The 26,108-nt window shown below is 41.7% G+C and overlaps 1 protein-coding gene across 2 annotated transcripts; it reads right to left on the bottom strand.

Annotated features, from left to right (window-relative positions):
• Positions 1 to 2,926: 2,926 nt before the first annotated feature.
• On the bottom strand, positions 2,927 to 25,995 carry LOC141792094 (stromal interaction molecule 1-like). 2 transcript variants are annotated; one of them, XM_074672883.1, is made up of 14 exons: positions 25,855 to 25,995; positions 23,767 to 23,910; positions 16,309 to 16,439; positions 15,826 to 15,940; positions 14,555 to 14,666; positions 13,341 to 13,456; positions 12,423 to 12,597; positions 9,066 to 9,243; positions 8,693 to 8,860; positions 8,484 to 8,584; positions 8,137 to 8,372; positions 7,610 to 7,696; positions 7,438 to 7,501; positions 2,927 to 4,746 (listed from the first exon to the last, which is right to left on the bottom strand). In XM_074672883.1, exons 2-14 carry the CDS (start codon positions 23,906 to 23,908, stop codon positions 4,317 to 4,319), a joined length of 2,055 nt encoding a protein of 684 aa, XP_074528984.1. In that variant the 5' UTR covers positions 23,909 to 23,910; positions 25,855 to 25,995; the 3' UTR covers positions 2,927 to 4,316. The 2 variants fall into 2 exon arrangements, with proteins under 2 accessions (XP_074528984.1, XP_074528985.1); XM_074672884.1 differs by having other exon boundaries at positions 2,927 to 4,647.
• Positions 25,996 to 26,108: the final 113 nt, after the last annotated feature.

Here is a 26,108-nt window from a genome sequence, read left to right as displayed (position 1 = left end):
AGCTGTGAGGGAAGAAACCTTATAAGGTGACATTTTGTGGCTAGAGACACATTACACAATTTCACCGCTTCTGACGATTGCACATAAAAAACACACAGCACAGTTTTCTCCTTGGATCAGGAAAAACAACAGACTTGTCAGTAAGACTCACAGGAAGAATTTGATAAGTTGACTTTGAATAAAAATAAAAGACATGCAGTCTGACTTAATCAATACTTACTCATGAGTCCATCTGCACTCTAACCCAAGGACTTGAAATGACTTGTTATCCTTTAAAAAAGAAATCATTGAAACTTTGGAGGGTCATGTTCAAGCATCAAAACAAATGGACTTGGTGGACTTTATTAGACTCAGGAAATGTGGCTGACTCTCAACTTGGGAATGAACTTGGGATTTGGAGGTTTCACTTTGAAACTTCTTGGGCTTGACTTGACACTTTTCTAGACTCGACTGGACTTGATTTTTTGGTCTATTCTAGGGACTAGATTAATATCCTGTTGTTTTTTAGACTTTGCTTCAGGTATTTTTAATTATGTCTATTTGGACCTAGGCCTTACAGGTATGGACTCAGGATTAGGCTTGGGAACAGTCGGTCAAAATTTGGGAGTTGGCACAGGATTAGTTGTCCTTGCCTTGCGACTACATTTAAGGTACTGATTTTTTGACGGGAGACTTGAAACAAATTTTAACTCAGTTGAAAAAGGCTACATATTAACTTGTTTTAGCTTTTATACACTTTGGCTTGTTTGTCTCAACTTGGGTTTGACTTGGGTCTTGACCTTGGACTTGTAGTGCATTGTCCTAGATGAGTAATGAAACAGAAGATGTTCTCAACCTGGAGCAGTTGGTCTTCATTTGGGACCTGACTAGAGAGTTATTGGTCTTGACTTGGACACAAGGTTTCAAAATTGGGAGCTCTTATTACTGAGTCTTGTTAACTGGAAGCTTGACTTTTATATGCCAGGTTTTGAGTTGACTTGGGGCTGAACATAGGACACGTAACTGTTCATCGTTGTTCGGGACTTGGCTGGGGATGTTTTTGGTCTTGACTCTGGATTGATTTTTCCAAACTTTTGGTTTTTTGTTGAGAGGATGTTGCTGGTTTTGACTTGAAATTTGACATCAAACCTACTAATTCCTGGACTTGACTTGGGACTAGACACATGATTCATTAGTTCTCAGTTCTGACTCCAATAGTTACTGACCTGGGATATCACTGGTCTTCGTTTTGAAATCTGACTTGTGGCATCCACTGGTCTTGTCTTTGGTCTTGACAGGAGGCTTAGCACAGGCCATGTCTGTGACTTGGTAAGTAACACATAGACTTGTGGTCATTATTTGATTCCTTCCCACAGTTTTATTGTTCTTGACCCTGGACTTGGTTTTGGGGACTTGCAAGCCAAGATAGAAGACTTATTCCTGATTTGACACTTTGCTCTGAACTTCTTATTTTAGTCTTGACTTAACACAAGATGAACAATTTGAAATCTGTCTTGATTTTTTATCAATTAAAGATGCTATGAGGAGGATCTGTTTTAATTGGACTGCCTCGGCACCTTCTGGCCTGGATTATCACGCACACTATCGTGAAGACACGATTTCTAACCAGGCGTGTTTTTGTTTTGGAACAAATTTTCTTTGCTCAAGACAACTTTTTTTACTGGATACAATGCAACAGAATAAGCTTTTTATCAGTTCAGTTGCTTAGTACTTCGCTTACTGTTGTTTGAAAAGTGACAACAAGCGAATGCTGTAAGTTTGTACCGTACATCAGTAACCGGCTATTTGTAGCGCTGCAACTTATCTGTACGCTAACGTACAGATAAGCTAACGATAAATCGGGAAGCTACCAAGTAGCATTTTGAAATAACCTACATTGGTGATTGGTGAAATGATAATCTCATTTTAAAGTGTGGATTATGATCAAGCATATATCTAGAACTGAGACTTTTTCAAGATCACTTAGAAAGTCCTCACAGCCTCTTTAAAAAAGAACTTGCTGGTCTTAACTTTGGACTTGTTTTGTAGAACTTGTATGTCTTGCAGAGGGGGACTAATTAACAACTTGTTTTCACCATAGACTCTTATCTGAACCTTTAATTTTGCATCATGACCAAAAACCAGACGCAACAACATTCAATTTTCACTGGATTGGTTGCCCTTTACCTGGGACTTCACAGGTCTTCACTTGAAATTTAACAAAGAATTCCTGACATTTGGGACATGGTTGTGACTTCGGACGTGGCTACTTGGAAACTTACTTGACCTGAGATGAGTAGTAATGTGATTTGTGGACTTGGATTGTGAGCTTACTTTACTAAAGTTAGGTAAGAATGGGGGAACAAGTCTCTTTTGAGTTAAGTTACCACTTAGAATTTCATTGCAATACATTAAAAATTTGTGTCATAATTTCCTGTCTCCTGACTGCATGTTTAGATGTTCATATATTATCCATAACATATGACTCCATAATTAACACTTGTGACTTGATAATAAAGGGTCTGGCAGTTACAACACATTCTCTGAAACACATTATTTGAACCATCAATCATTTAGATGGAGCTGAATCTGACCTCTCCTCAGTCTGCTGCTGTTTTTGAGCAGCTCTGTGCTGCCACCTTGTGTAGGAACATCTGCTCCTATGTAGCAGATAACCTGAGCTGTGGAGAGGTCAGTGAATGCATCACAAGTACACTTAAATATTTGAGCAATTTACTTTATTTTAGTATGGTTCCCCTTTGCTTTTTCAAGGTGTGAATATTAGTTAAAACATAAACTGCAGAAAAAGAATCAAAAATAGTTCACCTTAAAGTCTAATTTTTACTGTTATCTAAGCTTTCAGTACAGAAAGAAAAGATTTGAAAAACCAGGAGAAATAACTTTCAGTAGTTTATTTATTTCTTCATATTCATAAATAGAAACATCTTCCTACAACAACAACAAAACACCTTTGTGTTGTGTTGGTCTGATTCAACAGCTTACAGAGACATTGTTTAGTTCATTGGCATCGTGCAGTGGGAATTCTGGGTAACAGAGTCCTCATACAGCAGCTCCCACCTCATGGACAGCTGCTCTCTATTAATAAACACAATGTGACATTTTGTTCAGAGCAAATGGAGTTGATTTCATCTAAACTCCATGTCCTGCTGGACATACTAAAATAAAACACAACCCAGCTGGTCTACCACTGTGTGTGTGTGTGTAGATATTTTGTAATAACCTTATATTTCCTCTGCAGGTGATTCAAACAGTGATAATAAATTAAATACAGCTGGACACAGGAGGATATTGACGGAGACATCTTCATTGATTGTTTATGCAGTCTTGGTTCAGAGATATAAAAACAATTATAACACAACACAAATTTAGTCAAAAGGTTGTGCATCACTGAAATATGAAAACATGTTAACTTGTAAACACAACAACAACAACAAAAATTAAATTATAAACAAAAAGTCTTTGTAGCCTCTTTGGTTCAAGAGCGATGCTAATGCTGACACTTCTTAAACCTTTATTCTCTAGGACCAGCAGGGGGCGACTCTTCTGATGTTAAAATATGTCCCTTGAGAAAATGATTCTCCTTCACAGCTAATTTAAGATACTTTGATCACATTTTATTGCTTTGCTCTCATCCTTTTGCTCTGATCCCATTTAAAAAAGTTAATTTCCATCAGGGGGATACTTCTCTTGTAGGTAAGATATGAATTCATTTAAGTCCTTCTCAGCTGGTGTATTCTCTCAGAAACATTCTCCTTTATAATCTCCAGCTCTTGTTTCAGGTCTTCTTCGGTACTGCGTGATGTTGATTCAGTAAAACGTGGTCCCATTTACAGTCACACAGAGCATGAAGCAGTGGAGGAGTCAGACAGGAACCACCTTGATAGATCAACTTAATTCTTTTTTTTAATCCCCACCTTTTCTTCTTTGGCTAAATGTTTCCTCGTCCGACAAAAACACAAGTGCCAAATGTCAATGTTCTCCAGCTTAACAAAAGGTGGAGCTTTGTTCTCAAGAATTTTGGGACAAACGATTGAGAAAATGTATGAAGACGTGGTCATCAGTCCAATATTCGGGCCCTACTTTATCCACTGCTCATGGTGGTCCGTGGGCACCTCTTCTTTGGCTCTTGTGAATGAATCAGTTGTTATGAGGTGTCTCCTAAGTCTTCTGTCCACATCAAATGTTTCCTCAGTGAAAAAGCATAAAGGACCCATCAGTTTGACAGGCAGGTGGATAAAAAGTGAGTGAAGGTGTGGTTTGTTGATCCTGATGAGGGCTTGTGAGTCTCCAGCACATGAAGCAGGTTTGAGGTCCGTTCAGTGGCGTCCCTGTTTCTTCTTGAAGATCTTATTAAAAGCATTTCTCCTCCGGCTGCCAGATGATTCACTCTCCTCTACCCCATCCTCCTCCACAGGACTCCTCCTGGTCGGGAGCTGGAGGCCCGTCCCTCGGCTGCTGCCCGATGAGCTGGACGAGGTGTTGCCGAGGCTGTCAGTGGTGTTGGGCGTGATGCACAGGGAACGGGTGGAGCAAGAGGAGGAAAGGATGGCGGCTGAGCTCCCTCGAAGCTCCCCCAGACTGGAGCTTTTTTCCAGGCCCCCTCCTCCACCTCCCCCTCCGGCGCCCTGACTCTGCAGAGGGTGGAGCCTAGAGGAAAGAAGGAAGGGTTTGGAGCTGTAGAGACTTCGAGACTCTTCATGAGAAAGAGGGAGGGCGGAGTCAGAGTCTGAGCGGTTCAGGATGTCCCTAAAAATGAGAGGGAGGAAGTAAAAATAACAGAAGGTAAACTTCATCCTTGACCCTTTAACTTTCATCCTTTTTAAACCCTTGACTTTCTCTTTTTTAATACATGAGTTATGAATTCTGTTTGATTTTTAACTATAGTAAAAGATGGGCTGCAAAACCACTTCCAAAAACAGGTGCTAAAACACTAAGAGCTCCCCCTGTTGACTGGCTGCACAATAGCAGGATTATTTGTTTATCAACGCCGGATGCACGCACAACTAGGGTGCAAAAGCAATGCGGGTATAATGGTTTGTCAACTGACGTGGGGGAGTTAACCACTTCCAGGTTTGTGAAGTAGCAGTGAGTGGACAGAAGAGATCAGAAAGTGGACAGATATTTTTAGTGAAGAAACCCAGCGTGTACCCAGAGAGCAATTTAAACACACAACTTTCACTCGATGCTCATGACTGCATTATCCGTGGACATTTACCAGACTGTGACAGACCAGGACATAAACATGTGTCAATAAATCAGAAACCCTCCCAAACCAAAAAGAGCACACAGACCCGGTTCATAATAAAAGAACCAAAAAAACATGTCAAGAGTTAATTATTTACCTGCAGACATCGCTGGTGTTTCAGTGTAAAGTGTGACCCTGTTAACTGGTGACTCTCAGCTGTTAATCACATAGACTGTATATAGAGTGGACAGCGTGGATCTGCCATTTATCATTGTACGGTTTTGAAGCCAAAATACCGCTGTCTCAGGTGCCACCATTGTAGCAGTTTGGAGCCAGATTCTGTGCGGTAGAGACGATGAGGGATTTTGGGAGAATCTGAGTGGAGCTGGGTGACAAAAATAATATATATTTTTTTTCTTTAGAGAGTCTAATCACTTCCTGACTCTACCTCCCGACATATTTTACCATCCCCGAAAAAAATACACGAGAACGGCAGCTGTCAATCATCATTAAACATTACATAAAGCCTAGTTTTTAACCTCGTGTAACTACTGAAAACAAAACTTATCAGAAAAAAAGAGGACTTGGGTACAAGACAGCCAAATGATATCTTCAAATCACCACAACAATTGGACGTGAGAAACATTTCGACGAGGTGTAATCATTTTTTAAAGTTTGACCACAGCCCATCTGGAATGGCTGGAAAGCTATATTTTTAACCCTATACTGCAGCCAGTCACCAGGGAGGACGTCTATGGTTAATCACTGATACTGTCGGCTGAGAGTCACCAGTTAGCATGGTCGCTATTAACTCCAAAACACTAGTTGCTCTGTGACGGTCAAAACTTTGTACAGTATCGTTTCTAAAAACTGACCACGGAACAACAACAACAATTTTATGCCGATAACAGGTTGACTTTAGTGTTTGAAAAACGCTAACTCGTCTGAATGAAAGGAGCTAAACGCTGCTTCTGCGGTGAAAATGCGTGCCTATCTTTATGATGACGTAGACCAATAATCCCTCTATGGGTCATAAACTCCACCTCCTCCATGTTGACAGACAGGGCATGGGTAAAATTCTAAAATCCAACATTGCCTCTTTCATTCTAGATAGTTCAGTTTTTCCTCTTCCCCCTACTTTTGACTTTTGTCTTGGAATCAGACTTCTGCCTTTGATTTTGAATTAAACCTTCAATGTTTCATTTCTGCCTTTGGTTTTTGAATTCAGTCTATTGTATTTGATTTCTGCCTTTGATCTTTGAATTATCTCAAATCTTAAAGGCAGAATTTCAAGACAAAAAAGGGGTGACTTCAAAAATTAGTTATCAAACCCTCTATTTTAGGGTCATGATTGATAGCTGGTTTGACCAATGAGGCTCCTGCAGTGCTGTGTGAACTGAATAATCAGAGTAGAGGAGGAACAGTAAGGAGAAACATAAAAACACAAGAGTCACTGAACTTTACATAACCATGGGTATCTAACACATACAGGAATCTGTCCTGCTGTGGACTGGACACACCTGAGACACCACGCTTCACAAACAATCTAACGGTGGGTTTGGTTAGAAGAGGGGGCAATAAGTAATAAGCCCACTATTCAAGCAACAGTTGTGATTAAAACTTGTAACACGCTCACCTGTAATATCTGTTCACTAAAGTCTGACTTCTCTTTAAACCTGTGAACTCAGGCTCATTATAAAACTCAAAAGATGTGAAATTAGATCCAATTTCTGTTTAGAACAACGCAAAGGTAAAACAGTTTGTACACAAAATCCCCGAACAACGAAGCCAACTCATTCCTAACATGTTAGTTCAATAGTAACCACAGAAAAGCGGTCATGCAGAAAAGATACCCAAAGCTGCCGGAGCGACAGCGCTGCCTCTGGCCCGCTGCAGCACCCGCTGCAGCACCCCCTGCAGGCGGGAGGCCAGATGTCGCCTCCAGAGAGTGGAAGTAAGAAGAGTGAAAAAGCAGAGCGGAGAAATGGGTGGTGCTCTCTGTATAGGGAGAAGAGGAGGAGGAGGAGTCTGTGGGGGGAGGACAGAATGAAAAGACAGGAGGGTGGGGAGGAGAGGTGGGGCCAATGGAGGGGTGAGACAGGGAGGAAGAGAGGGAGGGGGAGGGCAAGGGAAGGAACTCCAGCTGGCCAATGGAGCGGCTGCGATTCTGCCGGGGCTGGCCAATGGGAGGGTGGCAAGATGTGATCAGGCCGCACCCCTCCTGTTTGGGTAAATCCTGCCCTTCAACCAACCTCTGAGAGCCAAACATCACAGCAGGGTCTCCTATCCTCTGTCGCAGGGGCATCAGACTCTGAGCTGCATGAGAGAGAAGAGAAGGAGGAGCTTAACAAGCATGTTAACGAGGCTCATTATTTATAAATATTATTACATGATAAGACAAAGCAAACAAGGGGAGGAGCTAACATGAGTGTTTCCATGACGGCTGGGTTTCTGAGATGCCGCTCAGGGGCCACAGGTCGCTGACTCGCCGGTCCATCTGCCACGCTGCATCTGCAGGGAACCAAACGGGAAAGAGATTAAAGACAAATGAGCCAATCAGAGGGTAGATGGACAGTTTGTCCCTTAAGGGAAAAAAGAAAGCTTCCACGTTTATGTTTTATTTTTACATCACTAAGAAAAAACTGTCTGATTCTGTCTGAAGGACACCAAGTAGATTAATCCGCCACTAAAAGTAGTCCTGCAGACAAATTTACAGGCAGTAGTTTGAGGTTTGATAAAAGTAACCTCCCCCAAGCCTGAGGCAGGTAGAGCACACCTCCTCTTGCTTTTATGTGCATGCATGAAAAGACAAGGCAGGAAGAGTCCACGTCTTCGCTTCCTCTCTCCTCCATCCTCTTCCCTTTGAGCTGCACTAAGAGCTTTGTCTTCTCCTGGAGGATCGCTCATTTTGTGTGAATTTGTGGCGGATGGATTCTAACTCCTGGACTTACACTGCAGCGTCCCAGGAGACAGGATGTCCTCATCCATGTCATCCAAGTCATCAGAGAGGAGAAGGTGCTGAGGGGTCGGAGGTCGCAGGCCCAGAAAGGATGGGTCCAAGTTGAGCGCAGCAGCCAGTGCTCCCAGACCTGGGTTATTGACTACGCAGAAACCCGTCAGGGACTCAATCTGCTGCCAGCGGTGCAGTTTCTCCCGCAGGGCTGCTGTTACTTCGGCCAGGGCCTGTCTGAGGGGGGTCGGGTGTGTCAGAAAAACAGGGGTGGTTAAAAATCAAGGAACCTTTACTTCACCTTCATCTTCAGAAGTCTAAGGAAGTCAGGGGTCAGGGGTCACTCACTTGGCGGAGAGGATCTTGTGGTCAACGTCGTCCAGTGAGGAGCTGTGAGCCACGTGAAATGTCCCGAACAGAGAGCTCCGCTTCTTCTTAATCTTCTCTGCCTGTAACATCCACGATCACTTTCATCATCATCACTAGTCTGTGTGTCAGTGCCTGTGTGCGTGTGTGTTTGTGCCTCTGTGTGTGTGTGTGTGTGTGTGTGTTCCTACCCCCTCGCGGGCCTGCAGCAGCTGTCTCTCTGCATTTTGTTTCTTGATGTTGTAGTACTGAACCTCGATCTCGTGCGTCAGCTGCAGCCATTTCTGCAGAGCCTCAGGTGGAGCCCAGCAAGCCCGGGACTCTAGCTCCCGCTCCGCCTTCTTCAGCGCCATGCGGACCTATGGTGAACACACACACTCATCAGGCATCAGAAACACAGCGGTGTGTCCTTTCTCTGTCTGATGTTTTGGAAACATTCATCACAGAGCGTTTTCAAGACGTCAAATCACCAGGAACTGAAGACAGGGATACTTCATGGAGTCCACAGAACATCAGTGGATCTGCAACATGACCATGTCAGGTGAGTCTGTTAGATGTGTGTACCTGTTCCAGCTCCTCCTCGGCGTACTTTTGTCGGCTCCTCTCGTTCTCAGTCCCTTCTCTGAGCTCTCTCAGGCGCTGCGCTTCCTGTTTGGCTGAGTTGATCTCATTCCTCAGCTCCTGCTCCACCTTCACCTTCTCCACCTGAACACAGCGCTGCTCCTCCTGTGCCTTCTGCAGCCTGAAACAACAACAACACGTTTAAGCAAAACACGATCCAGTATCTTCCTGTTTTATTTTGTAAGTCTTGCTGAGTCTTTTTGTCTTTTTCAGACTTTGGGAGTTTCAGTTTTTCTGTTTGAGTCGTCTTAGGTCTTTTATATTCCACCAGGAGGTGCTGTGCGTTGCTCTGTGTGTGTGTGGGTATGTTTTTTTTGTAGGGGTTTTAATTTGTGGTGGAGCAGGAAGGAATGTGCATCAGTGTGTGTGTATGTGTGTAACAGTATATATGTGACCTGTCCTTCGCACATCAGCACCTGTTTAGATGTAATTTGCTGACACAAAATCCTGTCCATCTGATCACACACACACACACACACACACACACACACACACACACACACACACACACACACACACACACACACACACACACAAAGGAAACCCTTGCTTGTGTTATTTAAAAGCTGTCATTTGGCACGTTTTAATGCAGTGATAGTTATCTGTGGGTGTTGGTGTCAATGGGGGTGTAATGGTAAGAAAGGCAGCAGTGATAGTTGCTTTAATATGTGAAGTATTCTTTAATCCTGTCCTTGTTGTCTTCAGGAGTGATGTTTAACTTTTGTTTTTTGTTTTTTTTTGGTGTTTTAGTGACCCCCAAACAAGACTGTTACCATGTGTTGAGGCCAAAAGAGAGGAAAAATCTCTCCCTTGTGTGTCAACTCTAAGAGGAGGTGAGTCTCAGCTTCACTGTAAACAGTACAGAGGCTTCACTCTGTTTGCTGAAATAACATCATGATTAGGGATAGTAAAATGAAGAGCTGGGACTTAAACGCATTAATTAATTAATTAATTACCGAAAAGGATGTGCAGGAATTCTAGAATTCCTGAGATCAAGGAAAGAATTCTTTTCCTGATCTCAGAAATCTCTGAAATTGTATTCATTTTTAGAATTCTAAAATCATTGTTAAGTAAGTTTTTGAATGGAAACTAATTCATATCCATTTTTAAAATTAATTAATTTTATTTATTTAATTACTTTATCAAATTAATTTCTGAAATTAATTTACTGAATTAACTTTGAAAATTGATTTTAAAAATAAAGGAATCTGATTAGTTTTTAGAGTTCTAGAATCCTGCAATCATGGACAGAATTCAGTCTGTGATACAGAATTCTAGAACTCTTTAAATTCTTGAATTCTTGAACTCCAGCTGTTGATCTCCATACAGACAGTGGACATAGGAAGAAGTGGTTTTAACATCAGTCCAACATACATTTTAGACCATGAGTCTCTTCAAGGTATTTAAAACCAAATGTATGCAGTAACACATTCTCTTGTTCATAGGCTGGTTCCTTCAATAGTTGTTGTGTAAAGCTTATTTCATGAGTTTCATCTGCTCTGTTTACTGGATTCATCCACTCGTGACATAAAGTCCAACCCTACTTGTGTTTACAAATACTTGACTGAAGCAGCTGATAAATCACAATGTTAATCAAAGACAAAAACCGCTGGATTACTCAAACCAGTTAGCATAGAAGCTAGTACTGTGATGAAACTGCTGCAGTTCATTTGTTGTATGACTGTCTACTACACTTTCTGTTTCAGTTTCCTTTCGACTGAAGGCGAAACAAGACCATTCAGGGGAGTTTACAGAGAGTTTCACAGCGACCACAGAGACACCAGCAGCCCTGCAGGCTCAGAGACAGTCTGAGGGAGCTGAAGAACTGAGTAGTATCAACCAGCAAGTTACAACATGAAACACACACACACATATATTTATGTAATATGTGGTTGTATATGTCTTTGAGAGTGTGTGTGAGTGAGTGTATGCCCGGTGTGTTAGGTCTTAGTGTGTTTTTGTGTTACAGCATGCAAACTGAGCTGCTGGCTGTTCTCTGTCCATATAAGGACTGAAGACAGAAAGGTTCTGCAGAGTGCAAACTCACTCACACACACACACACACACACACACACACACACACACACACACACACACACACACACACACACACACACACACACACACACACACACACACAAGATGAGTTATTTCCTCCCAGTAGCTGCAGCTCAGTCAGAGTTTGAAGGTTAATTTCTGTTCATTTAACACAGGTAACAGGAATCTGAATTTAATCAGATTGTGTGGTCAGCTGACAGCTGTTTGTCCTCTAGGTTACAGGTCACAATTGGCCTTATGTCTTTACTTCCTGGGTGGACTAACTGAGTGTCCACCAGAGATGGCCTCTAGTGGTTGCTTGGGGAACTGCAGTTTGCTTAAACAAGGAGCTCAGTGGAGACTGATTCACTGCTGGACACAGACTCTAGTGGATACCAGAGGAAATGTAGTTTTGTTTCATCACTAAAGGTTTCTCTTATGTTGTTACCCAACATTTACAGACACTGAAGTGTAAGTATTCTATTGCTAACTGACAAAGCTAATGCTAATGGTAGTATGCTATAAACTTAGCCAAATAGGTTAAAGGATTATATGACTTTGCCTAATATAAGACGATGAAATAAAAACAAAATTAAATTTATATTGTAGAAATGTTTCTCAAGTCTGATTGTTGTGGTGGTTTGAATATGCAACTTGTAATCAAGTTCTGTTGTGTCTGAAAAGTATCATTTTTATTAGTTATGAGAGGTTAAAAACAAGGCTTTATGTTGATATGAGTGTATTTTTTTCAGGGATTGTAAAATATTTTGGGAGGGAGAGCCAAGAAGAGATTAGACTCTCAATAGGAAAAAAAGATTATTATTTTTGTCACCCGGCTTTTCTCAGATTCTCCCAGAATTCCTCACAGTCTATACTACTCAGACTCTGGCTGCACAACGGCTGCCAGTGGCTGTGCCTGTAAGGAATATAGTTTGGCTTCAAAACTGTACAATGGTAAATGATGAAGCCACACTGTCCACTCTATATACAGTCTTTGGCTGATTGGCTCTGATTGGACAGCTCTCTGGATGTTTCCTGGTAACAGATTTAAGCATCTCTGATTCTATTTTTACAGCTCTATGTGCGGCATTTATGCTATTAATAGGTGAGATAGTTCGATCAGTCACAGCAGAGCTGCAGCTGTGAGTAAACAGATGAAGAGCTCGTGACTTTGGGTGTTGAAGTATAAACCTGGTGCTTGTAGAGGAATCTAAAGCAGGAACATACTTCTGAGGACAGACCCTGAGAGTCTGAAGGACTCACTTTTCCTGTACGTCCATCAGGCTCTCCTCAGCCTTCTGCAGACCCTCCAGGTCCTTCATCAGCTTCCCCAGGTCGTCTCTTGACTTCCTGGTCTGGACGTATGCGAACCAGCAGCCACCGAGCGCCATCAAGACAGACACGCCCAGAACCAGGTCCTTCCACCTGTTCTGTCGGCCTGAATACCAACACATTCATAAGAATACAAAACACAGATATGAGCAGGACTTTACATTTACGTTAACACTACAACAAAGTTGTAAATCTAATTCAAGTAAACTTTAGCATGTCATGGTTGGTTTTATTCACGTAACTCTGGGAAACCACTAGCCACAGTGGCTATTGAGCAAAACAGTTAATGTAAAGCCCTGGATATGAGCACAACAAAATGAAATGAATGAAAATTCTGTTTACAATGAGAATGCTCTTTAATCTTTTAAACATTAGGGTAAGTGTTAGGTTACCTTAAAATGGGGGCAATAATGCACGTTCATCGCTATTCTACAACTTTTTAACAAACGAGCCCCTGAGGTTTGTTTAACCTACAGATACAAAATTTGGCACAAACACTGGAAACATCAAAACTTCAAAAAAGTCTTTTTTTAGCCTAACCTTAAACACCACAGAGAGTCAGCCACTTTGACTTTATTTTTGACTTTTTGTGGGTGGTTAATGTTTATTTTTCCTCCTCAAAGTACCAGGAACTTTTAGTTTCCACTACAGCCTGAAGTTTGATTTAGTGTATAATTTATTTTGCATGTTTTATTATGTTTGCTTTGGATCAGGACGTCGTATTTTTACAGCAGTGACAAAGGTGAGTAAGCATAATGTAAATAAGACCAGAGAGGTTTATATCATGGGTTGCATGGCTTATGTCGAACACACACATCCACACACACAAATCCACACACACACTCTGACCTAAGGGGGGTCCAAACAGGACGATGTCCAGAGCTTTGAGCTGCAGTTTCTGGGCGTGACTTCGGTCTACAATCTTCAGCACGGTCAGAGTTAACGTCGTGTTCTTCACAGCCAGCCTGCAGGAAACACACACACACACACACACACACATACACACACACACACACACACAAACACACACACACACACACACTCACACACACACACACACACACACACACACACACACACACACACACACATTATAGACAACTGGAAAATTATGTGGCAATGTCAACAAGCCTGTTTTTAATGATCAACGTCTCAAAATAATGTGACATAAACCCTCAGAGTGAGAGAAAGTTACTTTAACACCTTTATTCAACATGTTAAAAAGCTGTGATGGGCATTTTGAGCAAAGATAGTTCCAAAAACATGCACCTAAACTCATTTTTTTGTTTCTCCAGAACTGTTCCTTCTGTTTTTCTCCACTTCTGAATCTCACAGAGCTGCTCCTGTTCTGCTGCCAGCGGGTACTTATGCTGTCTGAAGCTGTTTAACATTCTAATGCTATTATGAAACTTTTTCTGTTTAAAAGCAAAAGGAAACAGCTTACAGATTTTGTACAAACACCGTCTGAGATGAGAGAATAATTACATGGACTCTTTTTCTGATATTTGAACAACAGGACTCATCCTTATTCCTAGACTTTTATTTTGTTATTTTGTCTCTACAGGGTCAGAAATCTCATCTTGGAGAGCTCATCTTCTCTTTTTCAGGAGCTGTTTGATATTTTTTCTCTTGCCCAAATGGTTGAAGATCTTGCATTATTTATTACCTGTGATGTACTTTGTTGCACATGGGTTCCTGTGCAGTACCGTTGTACTCCTGATATCACAGTAAAGCTTGACTTGTCTGCCATTTGGATTTCCTTGCTAGCCCAAATGGTTGAGGAGTGTGTGTGTGTGTCTTTGGTGTTCCACAGGGGATCTGTTTTGGGACCCGGTTAATTTCCTCTACAGGCTTCCCCTGGTTTTCCCTGAGGTTACACACTGGCTGCCTGGAAATTTCTTTCAGCTTAACTCCACAAAAACAGAAATCCTTTTAAAAGGTCCTTACTAGACCTGTGTGTGTGTGTGTGTGTGTGTGTGTGTGTGTGTGTGTGTGTGTGTGTGTGTGTGTGTGTGTGTGTGTGTGTGTGTGTGTGTGTGTGTGTGTGTGTGTGAGTGTGTTACCTGGGTAAAGCCTTCCCGTCCAGCTGGTGTCTACTGAAGATCTCAGAGTACTGAGGGAGCTCCACACTGAGGACCAGCCAGTCCACCACCTGCTGCACTGTCCAGTTATACACTAAACACACAAACACACACACATCAGTCCAGGCAGGTGATGTGTTGCACCTGTACTTTGTTTTGTTTATCATCTCACTCCAGTGTGGATAAACACAAACAAACAGCTGTTTGTTTACATTTGAGACACTTTCATGATTGAACCTCTCCACTCCTCGTCTCCCTCTTGTTTATTTTTGCTCTGACTCCTTTTTCTGTCTTTCTCATGTCTTGGGGGGGCGTGGTCACTTTTTGGGGCAGGAAGTGACCTCTGACTGCTTCCATCAACATCTTTGATCACAAAAACTCCCCAAGTACTCTTAAATTCCACTATTTAATCTAATCTATAAAAAACTAAGCTTTAAACTATTTTTTTGAATGGGTTTTGGTTTGGTGCCTGAGAATCAGAGCTGATGAAGAGTTTTCCTTTTGATGTCTGACTTTTTGTCTGTTTGTTTCTGAAACAGATAATTTGTCTTTAGGGCACAAAACCTGGCATTAATTTTCTTCGACATCAGTGAGCTTCAAAGCAGAAGAGTCAGTGGTCCTAAAATTTCTAACACATAAAACAATTCATCACTGAAAATAATCATTTTACTGAACACAGTAATATTTTATCAAATGCATAAATTTTATATATATTTTTCAAGAAACACAAAATGACTTGCAAATTTAAATTGTATTTTCAATACATTTCATCAAATGATGAGTTGATTATTAGAATTTGTAACATGCTGTTGTATTTCTTTATATATTTAATTATTACCGCGTTTTAAAAATGTTTTGTATTTAAAGTCACTTCTTTTTAATTTGTAATATTATTTGTGACTTTCTGTGTTCAATTAAATAATTTTCTTTTTTCTCCTTTGGGGAAATGCTGAGATGTTTTGTACTTCTGTGTATTCTGTTTGGCTTTCTGTTAAATGTCTTTTGAGGAACTATAATGTTTTCTTTCACTTGACCTTCAGGGCCACCGTAGCAGTGTTATATACAGATAACTATGACTAAGTCACTTTGATCCTGAAGTAAATTAGTCTCACAATCCTCTGGCAGATTCTGTCAGTAGACAGTCTTTATTTATTTTATCTTATATATTTTAAATTGTTCTTTAAGCTGTTTTCTCCTCTTGTCCCTGAACCTTAATTTGAAAAGATCAGATGCCGTCAGGAAGTTTTTCTTACCCTCTGAGCTCTTCCAGGCGCTCCACATGTCCTCCACGCTGATATGCAGGTCTGCTCGGTGGAAGCTGCTGTGTTTGGCTTTGGGGTCGTGATATTTCAGATCCTGCCTGAGAAACTGGGGAGGAAGAAGAGGAAGAGGAGGAAAAGATGGAGGAGAATGAGGAGAGGGAGCTTTAATATCATGAGTCTATGTGAGCTCTGCAGCTCTGCCTCTCATTGCAAAAAATGTTATTCTGAGAAACAAGAAAAAAATAAACATTTGCTTTTCCATCACGTTAGGAAAACAAACTCAGATCAAAGATTTGTTTTTAACCCTCTGAAGAGAACATGCTCGGAGCTGCTGATGGAAAAGAATTGAGACATAGAAACAACAAATAAATCACAGAAAGGGGACACAAGGTTAATAAAGTATAAATCTATAAATCTACAACTGATAAAAAATCAAGTTCAAAATTAATTCACAATGTTTCACGTCTGTCTCACCTCATCCGTCTCGGCTGTGTCCACTGTCCCGTCTGCATCGTCGTCCATCAGTTTGTGGATGCTGCAGATTGCCTCGAAACTCAGCAGAGAGTTCTCATCTTCACAGAGCTGCAGGTCTATTGCACACAGATCTACAACACACAGCCAAGAAGAAGTCGTTTGGTCTGACTTGTCTTTTGCAACATGTTTATATTCTTTATTACTCCAACCAGGGAAGATAAGTTATTAAACCTGAGTCAGGAAGGTTAACTTGAGCTGTTCTGACTTATACTACAAGGTTTAAAGGTTTATTCTTGGTGTGTTTTAACAACAAACTGTGAATTATTAGAAAGAGAGAGTGAAGAGAACGTCTGATAGCCGGCTTAGTGTTCATTACATAATCAGGAGAGAGATTTTTAGCAGCGAGGTCACATCCAGAGCACCAGGAGAGCTGAGCTGTGACAAATGTCCTCTGTGTCCCCTGAGCCAAAATCAGCAACATTAAGAATAAACATCCATTCTTTCTGCCTGCCGTCTTTGTTTGGATCTGAGACGGAGACACACCACAGCTCCAGTGAGAAGACGGTGGAGAGAGGATGACTTCTTCTGGGAAACTTTCCTCAGTTTGATGAACAAAAGGAGCAAACTGTAGGGGAGACCGGGGACGTGATCACGCTGATGTTAACTTCAGGGTTTGTTTAATAATGTTCTGTTGGAGTCTTCTTCCCCACTCCAAGGTTTGATCCTTCCTCTCAACAGACTTCCTGTCACGCTCAGTGAGCAGCTCGAGTCCACGAGCCATCCATCACATAACTCATCTGCTGCCGTCGTCACGGTAACACAGCAGACTCAAACACATCGCATACTGAGTGAGAACTTGATTCATGACTACATTTGGTCATTTCAGCTTGCCCAGGGTCTCTGCATGATCGCTCCTCGCCTGCATCTGTGTGTGTGTGTGTGTGTGTGTGTGTGTGTGTGTGTGTGTGTGTGTGTGTGTGTGTGTGTGTGTGTGTGTGTGTGTGTGTGGAGCAAAAGATGAGGGGTTTGTGAGTCCTTTTTCATCTTCCTCTCCAACCTTAAACCAGTTTGGGTCTTTCTCTGAGTTTTCAGCAGAGTTCTGTCCCTGATCTCAGGATTCTGGACCTCCCACAGACCTAATCTTCCTCCTCCTCTTCTTCTGTAGCCCTCAGGTTAACAAACATCTTTAAAGCAGTTTTCTCCTCCTCCTGAGGATGGACCTAACAAAACTTGACTTTTGACTTCTGACTAATCTGCATCATGATGTTGCTATTTCATCAAACTGAAGAGACGTTCACCACAAGAAAATGAGTTTGTGTTTCAGCTGCATACCACTGAAGGAGGATAGAGTGAAGTTTACAGATGGGACATAAAAATGTAGAAACTGTGAAATATTAGAAGTGTTCTGGTTTCTGTTTGTAGTCTGAGTATTATCAACCAATCAGGTGTCAGCAAAAAAAACCATCCCATTCTCGTTGAGAAGCAGTGGGTGATAGAGATCAATACATGTTTTCACATGAGTCCCCAAACTGTTTTAAAGTCACTAGATTTGTTGCCAGTTGCTTTTTTGAAAAAAAAAAAAAAAAAAAAAAAAAAGGCACTAGAGCGGTCTGAAATTTCCCAAATATAGCAACAAAGTCGCCAAGTTAGTTGGCAACGCTGGCAACAGCTCGAGCTCCAGACTTCTGAGGTCAAGGACAGAACTCTAAAACTAGCCTTGAACTGACCAATCAGAAAACACCTCACAGCTATAACCAATTAACATCAAATGGCCATTAGGCGGCGCCACACAACTCTTTAGGTAGAAATTGGGCAAATTACTGAGTGAAAGTGAGTGGGGAGAAGGATCACCTGAGGTTATGAAAATCTTTGTCTGTCTGTCACTTGAGTCCAGGTGTGGTTTGTTGGAGCGTGTGGGCTCTGCTCTAATTGGCATGACTGGCTTCGTCTTATAATGAAGCCAAGATCAACCTAGTCTGATGACGACGGACTCGAGATTCATGTCTGCGTTTTTGTGAATACTCATTCTGCCATGCTTGGTGTAAACTCCATCTTGGAATAAGGGTCTTATTTTGGTTTGAATAAGCTTCTATTTTTGTGAGTGATTTTTCAAAAAGGTCTATTTTAAAGCTCTGACCTTTGCTCACGCTCTGTTCCTGTCTTCTTTTCCCCGGGTTGTATTATTTATCTTTACTCCTGCTCACTCCTTAAGCTCCTTTCGCCAAACGTAACACCATACACTCCGTTGCATTTCACTCTACTGTGCTCTGTCCTGTTCTATTGCAGTGTTCTTGGTGTCTTATCCCCCAACAGAAAAGTAAGCTGGATTTTCAGGAGTTGATGTCTAAGTTTTGGAAGAGTGAATTGAAAAAAAATGTTGTACGAAAATCTAAAACCCACACTCTGAGCACAGAGGTCCATAAAGACATGAAAAACCTAAAACGTGATGGGTGATAGTGTTTTTAAAACCTAGCTTCAGTTATTTATCTTAAATAAACCCTCTCTGTTCCTCCTCTGTGACCTTTGACCCCCTCATGTTCTACTGGAGAGCAGAGAAGGAGCCAGACGCCAGATTATCCGCCCTGCAGAATAAATATCAGCTGTTCTGTGTGTGTGTGTGTGTGTGTGTGTGTGTGTGTGTGTGTGTGTGTGTGTGTGTGTGTGTGTGTGTGTGTGTGTGTGTGTGTGTGTGTGTTCTGTTTAAACAGAAGGACTCTACAGGCTGCAGGAGCTCACTGATGGTTTCAGACTCAGGGAGGACAGGGGTGAGGTAGAGAAACAGTGAGAGGTAACAGGTAAAGGAGTGTAATATCAAATCATTGTGTTCAGCAGCTGATTAGAGGCTGATTTCATGGCTCTGTTTTTATCTATTCCAGGGTTTAAAGGACAAATAGGCCCTCATCATTCCCCCACTTTTTACACAGTGGAAGATATTCAAACACAAAAACAGCTACAGAGTACTGATTTCCTCAAGCTAAGTGTCTTTTCTTATTCTGTTCCGGTCTGTATTTTGTTATGCATTGGATAAAAAAAATACAGACAAACACTGTTTTAATGGCTCTACATTATAATGGTTTCTTTCACTGCCAGGCTGTTCAGAATGTTTTTGTGGCTCATTTCCAGCCTCACTCAGAATGCAATCTTACTATGTTGCTAGGCGCCGCCCTGTTGGCTATGGCTGCCTTTTGCAGCTCATTTGTTGGTCATGGACACCAAACTTTTTGTGGTTTCGGTGACATTTTTACTACTTTTTCTCCTGTGTTTGTCTGGAGATCCTACATGTAACCATGGCCACATTGTTTACATGTGGACTCAGCTGTAAGCAACCTGTAGCATGTCAATGCTAACTGGTGTAAGGCCTGATGTCTACCCACAAGGTGAGGAGAAGGAGGTGAGGACGACGTGCTGGTTCTCAGGTGCGAGCTAAGAAGTGGTGACATAGACCTGTCCTACTATCCATCGTTATTGGGAACCTAAGATCTATCTCCAATAACATGGACGAGCTAGCCATGCTAACCCAGCATCAGAGGGAATACCAGAAGGCAGAGTAGCATCATGCTATTCACACACATGGCTAATGGAGCTAACATCAGACACCAACGCCAAATTGGAAGAGCTTCACCTGCTGTGAACAGACAGGATACAGGAGACAGAGATGGAGCATGACTGAAGAAGCTCAGTCCTGGACCCTGTGGAGGTGGAGACTGACTGAACTGGAGAACGATGGACAAGCTGTCGTCACCTACTTTCTTATGGGGCTTTTTCGCACTTTCTATACACTTTTCTTACTTTTGTTTTCTTTATTGCTGCTGTGACTTCGATTTCGTTGTACTTTTTACAGTGACAACAAAGTTCTATTCTATTCTATTCTATTCTATTCTATTCTATTCTATTCTATTCTATTCCTTTCCATCAAGTAGTTAGCCCCTCTTTTCAAAAATCGATAGTCAAACTATGTCACTGTCAAATAAGAACCGTTATATGTCGCTATTTGAATTGGTACTCCTATCAGATTATGGTTAGTCTGGTTGCCTATTCCCAACTAAGGGTACTTGTTTTACAGTATTGGGACAAGCAGTTGAGAACATATTGTATGCATGTATGATTCTGCACTCTCTGTCTCCTTCCTGGTACTGGTGGGTTGGCGCTGGGTCCCTGGTCTGCTTGACGCAAGGCTGGGCAGAGGTCTAATCCCTATCTCTCTGTACTGGCTTACTCCCCTTGAGTGCATGTGTGTGTGTGTGTGTGTATTTGGGGGGTCTCAGCTGTCTCTGTGTTGACTGCAGTTTGTAACGTCACTCAGAGTTGAAACCTGACGCTGAACTTCAGATTAAAACATTTAACACAGGTCTCTGCACGGGGACCACCACAAACCCCCCTGTCCTCCAGATTGAGTCCCCTCACCATCTGATCAGACACCACAGAAGAAGAGAGTGACGGCTGATGCTGGTGAGGATTAGCATCAGCAGCTGGGAGGATAAAAATACTAAGATAATAGAATTAAACAGGAGGAGGAAGGACGAAGCGGTCACACACCAAACATCAGGCATAACACACTACAAGTCCCATCATGCACTTCCTGATAATGAAACTGATGAAACAGGAAATGAGAAACGTGGAGCAGATTTTATGTTTCTGTCTAACTTCAGCAGCAAAGGTTAAAGTTGGAGCAGTTTGAGGATAAACAGACAACTGAGCGGGCATGTTTCTCTGAGCAGCAGGGATAAAAAAATAAAAAACGTGACAGAGGATATCAAATGAGAAAATGACTCCTCTCTTGTCCTATTGGCTGTCAGAGCTGATGGTTAAAACCTACTCCAAGCAGATCTGCATCTGTCACCACATTTCCTGTGACATCACCGACATTTAACCTCCAGGAAGCTGTGGTTAGCAGCTAACGGCTAGCCGTGTTGCTATCTCTGCTGCACACAAACACACTGCAGATAAAAAGGGTTTAATTCATCACATCTCTTCCTCCTCCCAGGAGAAAAACCAAACACACTGAAACCAGACAGTTTAAACTTTTACACACATTTTCAGAAAACCCTGTTAAACTCAGCCTAGAGACAGTTTTACTCCAGATGTTGAAACCATTAACCAACAAACACAATTTCTGCTCTTTTTGTAGCTTTATGAATTTTACATCCCCTTCTCTGTTTTTCCACTCATGGTTTTACAAATGTTGTCTATATAAAGTTTTGTTCAGCTTTTGGTTTACATTCAATTTTGGCACCCCCTGATCAAGGTTATATCTCTGATCTCGCTGCTGAATTTTTTTTTTAAAGAGATAGTTAGAGGAAATGTTTTAAAAAAGGCCAGCAGTCTGCTGCTGGGAATCAATCAGTTGATGCTGATCTAGATCTCATGTTTCTACAAACACCCAGTCAGAGAGCTCAGTTTAGCATCTCTACCAGGAAGTAACTTTCCATAAAGTTTGGCAACTGTTAAAAGCAGTTGGCTGACAAAACTTGCCAAGACTCCCAAAAAGTTGGAGTTATAAATGAACGAAACATGAATTAACATCTTGTGATGGCAAAGAGATGTGAAAAATTAGTGTAAGATGAGAAATGACAAGCTTCAAAGATGGGAGGTGTTTTACAAACTCTTCATGGCTGTCATCAATTTCATGAATGAACGCTCAGAAGAAAACAGGTCCTAACCGTTGGCCCACTTAGTCTAAGATTTCTGTTTACAGTCATTTTTTAAAAGCAAGTGTTTTTATATTCAAAGTACAATCAAGAATGAACACCAAACATGAAGATCAGAAAACTGCAGTTACCCGAGAGTCCACTAGAGTCTATCCTCAGCAAGTGAGTCAGTCACCATAGAGCTCTTTGTTAAAACTGTACAGCAGCAATAAATGGTTTCCCTCATTGTTACATTTCAGCTACTGTCTCTTTAAGACACTTTAAAGCACTCATGAACTCAACACACTGTAACCTTACATTCCAGAATGTTCCTAATAATATCAGAGAGCAGAATAAAACACAGAAATTATAAATAACTCATCTGTTTACGGTAGATTAAGGTTTAAAGGGAGGGAGATTTAGGGGTGTGGCCTTTTTTTCAGACGTATAGATTCTAAATTCTACAGGGTGGGCCAGAAAAATGTACCCATCCTTTTTTTTCCGAACTATCCAAAAAATGCTTGCAGACAAACATTACAAACATTGAACACAGTCTCTATACTTTATTCGCTGTCACCAAAAAGGCCACCCTTTGCCTTTGTCATGGCCTGGAGACGACCTGGCACTGCCTGGCATGAGCGCCACACTATTTCTGCATCAAGTTTTGACCATGACTTCATCAGAGCTATCCTCAAAGTGGTGACACTGCTGTGAGATACTCTTGAGACCTCCCTCTCCATCGCAAAGTCCACTGGATTGATATCCAGACTTGACGGAGGCCACATGTTCTTGTTCCACAAGCCAGGAAAGTGCTGCTTGCACCCACCAGGCCTGTGTGACATTGGATGTGTGAGCTGCTGCACCATCTTGTGAAGACAAACTGGTTTCCAAACGCATTGGTACACCAAGGCAACACTTTTTCTTCAAGTATCTGAAGGTACACCTGGCTGTTCACTTTCACACCTTCCTGAATGAAGACCAAATGAGACTTTGAGCCATCAGATGCAACAGCAGCCCACACCATGACTCCAGCTGGCTTCTGCAGCCTTCGGGTAGGTGCTGTGCGCTATGTGCATAAACCCTATCATTCTGGGAATTGACCACTGCCTGAATGGTGAAGATCTTGTCATCAGACCAAACAAGGACTTTGTCTGCGGCACTCTGGATCTCCTGCAGCATCATTTTCCCCCTGTCAAGCTGTATTTTCTTAGGAGCAGCTAAAATCAGTTGTCTGTGTCGCATTTTTAGTGCCTTTAGTCCGAGATCCTGTTTGACGATTGTTCTCAGTGAAGTTCTTGAGATGTTCACTTCCATTGCTGTTGCCCTCACGCTCCTGCAAGGATTACTTTGGATCCTCTTCCTCACCATCTCAACAACCCTTTTGGTCCGGACTGAACATTTTCTTCCAGGGATTGGCTTGCTGGTGGTATTGCCAGTCTCCTTGTATCGTTTTTGTAGACAGTCTTACGACAAACATTCACCTTTTTCATGATTTGCATTGTTGTCAGTCCAGCCTCCTTTAAGGCCACAATCTGGTCACGCTTACCCTTTGATGCCATACTACATCAAAAGCTATGCCTTTTAAGAGAAACTTTAAGTTTCAAGGACAAAAGCTAAGCAAACAAAATGGAGATATACGATGAGTAAATCTTTCTGGCCCACCCTGTAGATTAACAGGAAGTAGCCTCAGTTAGCATTTGAAGTTTGGTGACCCTCATCTTTTAACTTCATTCATCCATGAGAATAGAGCTGTGACTTAATCTATATAAGAGATGAAGAGTTGAGAAAAGTGCCCCTGATGCTGACTGGATGACCGATGTGTGTGTCCTACCTGAGGCTGTGTCACTGTTGGAAACCAGGTGGTGGTGATGGTGGTCTGTGTGGGAGTGGTCATTTCTGTCCAGTGAGGCGTGGGACTCGACAGACAAACACAGTATGCACACACCCACCAGCCACACACACACACCCTCCATCTCTGAAAAAAAAAAAGATAGATATGTTACTTTTCATCATTCATTCGAAACCAACAATGGCAGTTTGTTCGGCTAAAAGTGAGCGAGGCTTAAGTCCCAATGAGGCAAGACGTCAGATATGTGGGATGTTGTTGTTGTTGAAGCAGTAACAGCACAGGGCGATGGAAGAAAAGTTTGTGATGCTAACCAGCAGACCCATTACAGGGCTCACAGTCTGAGTCGGTTCAACGCGTTGTTACATTTTAGAGGAGGAGCAGGTCAAGCTACACACATGCCCTTGGATGTAGATTCAACACAGAGGTCTCTTAGGTAATTTCAAGCATCTTTAAGTACATATGTGGAACTTTCCCCACATATAGGGAACTCTCATTTCAGCATCAGGAACCAGGGTCTGAATTCAGTTCATGGGAAATAGTCTTTCTTGGGGGGAAGGAGATACTTTTCTAAGGTCTAGGGACTTTGGAGGGTGAGGTCTGCAATGCTTAGTGTTTCTGATTGGTAGAGTACCTACATTGAGTAAAAAAAAGTGACTTCATGACACCACCGGACCAGTATGGGGCAGTTAAACAACAAAAAAGGTTTTTGAAATGGCTTTGACCATGTTCCAGTTAACTGGAGACTTTGAGCGGGATGCATCCTTCTCAAACAGCTTTAGGAGGTACATCGCGACTGGAGGCAGAGGGAGGGGGAATAAAAACACAGTGGCTGCTCCACCATTCTGAGATATTCAGCTTGCAGGACGTGACCCTTCAAGTCCTGGACTAAGGCAATTTTAAAGGGCACATTAATTACCCAAGAATTTCATTTAGACCCTAAACAAATATCCCCTGTCCTGTCAGTTTAAGTCTCTGAGGTCTGGGAGGCGCAATAGAGTTCCTCTGGCCAAAGGTCTTTTTAAAAAATCTTTTATACCAAACGCTATTTTAAATGCAACTTAGTGACAAATTCACAAAATGACCTGAAGTGTTTTAATACTGTGTTTTATTTGTTTAACTTGATCTTGTTTTATTCATACTTTTATATTGTGTCTTATGTTTTTATTTATTACATTTTTTTGTATTTTAGTGCTGTCGGTCTCTTGTGCTGGTGAGTCAAAGCCAATTTTCCACTTTGGTGGACCATATAGACATATTCTATTCTATTCTATTCTTTTTTTTTTTCTATTCTAATAGTTCCCCAAAAAGTAATTAGTTCCTGAGGAAATTTTCCACGACCAAAAGACTGACAGTCAGTGGGTCTAATGTTAAGCCTTGGGGAACACCCATTTCCATACATTCCTCCCTACAATAAGATGATAAGAAGCCATTTAAAGCTTGCTTGGAGAACTTATATTTACTGAGCTCATTTAGCAGGATGTTGTGGTTGATGCTGTCAAACGCCTTTTTAAGGTTATGGAATGGCAGATTTCAGATTGTTGCTGTTTCTGTGAAGTATTAGTGCCAAAACCCAAAATTTCTCAGGTTATAAAATCTTTTAAATGTTACTATAAAATCTCTGATATGAAAGGTTTGAAGTTGTTGAATAATGATATAAATTAAGACATCAACTGAAGCGTTATCAACCATTGAATCGGTTTGAATGTTTGAGGAAGGAGCTACTGATGCGTTCACTGACCTCTATTGGCTGGAAAAAAAAAAAAACAAGTTTGACGTTTCCAGCTTCAAAGACTTTATCTTCAAAGAAACCCTTCCAAACATCACCATCGCCGGACTAAAACCACCTAAACATCGACGCTTTGAGGATTGATTTATGCACCTCCAGTAGAGAGTGTAAAAGCTCGTCTTGATTTCTTAAAGCGGATGATTTTCCTTTTAAACTTGAATAAAGTTATCCCTGCTATCAGAGCGAAGGTCTCACAGCTGCTCAGTTTCACACCAGCATCCAGCAAAAACAAGTTTCTAAAGCTGCTAAAATACGCTTTGAAAAAGCCAGAGAAAGGACCTCACCTCATGAAGAAGTGGTCGTTTAATCCATCGATCCGAGCTGATCTGACCGATCCCGGATTGACAGATCGATACAGAGCGAAAGTGTAAAGATGTTAGAGTTTCTTCTGCACTTTTCCGCCCGGAGAGTCAAACTGCTGCTGAGAGAATACACACACACACACACACACACACACACACACACACACACACACACACACACACACACACACACACACACACACACACACACACACACACACACACACACACAGAGC

The sequence above is a fragment of the Halichoeres trimaculatus genome, unplaced genomic scaffold (assembly GCF_033239565.1).
Source record: "Halichoeres trimaculatus isolate MK-OKI-2021-1 unplaced genomic scaffold, fHalTri1.1 fHalTri1_scaffold_6, whole genome shotgun sequence".
NCBI classification, from domain to species: domain Eukaryota; kingdom Metazoa; phylum Chordata; class Actinopteri; order Labriformes; family Labridae; genus Halichoeres; species Halichoeres trimaculatus.
Note: the sequence above shows the minus strand (reverse complement) of the source record. Positions and strands in the feature narration are given on the sequence as shown.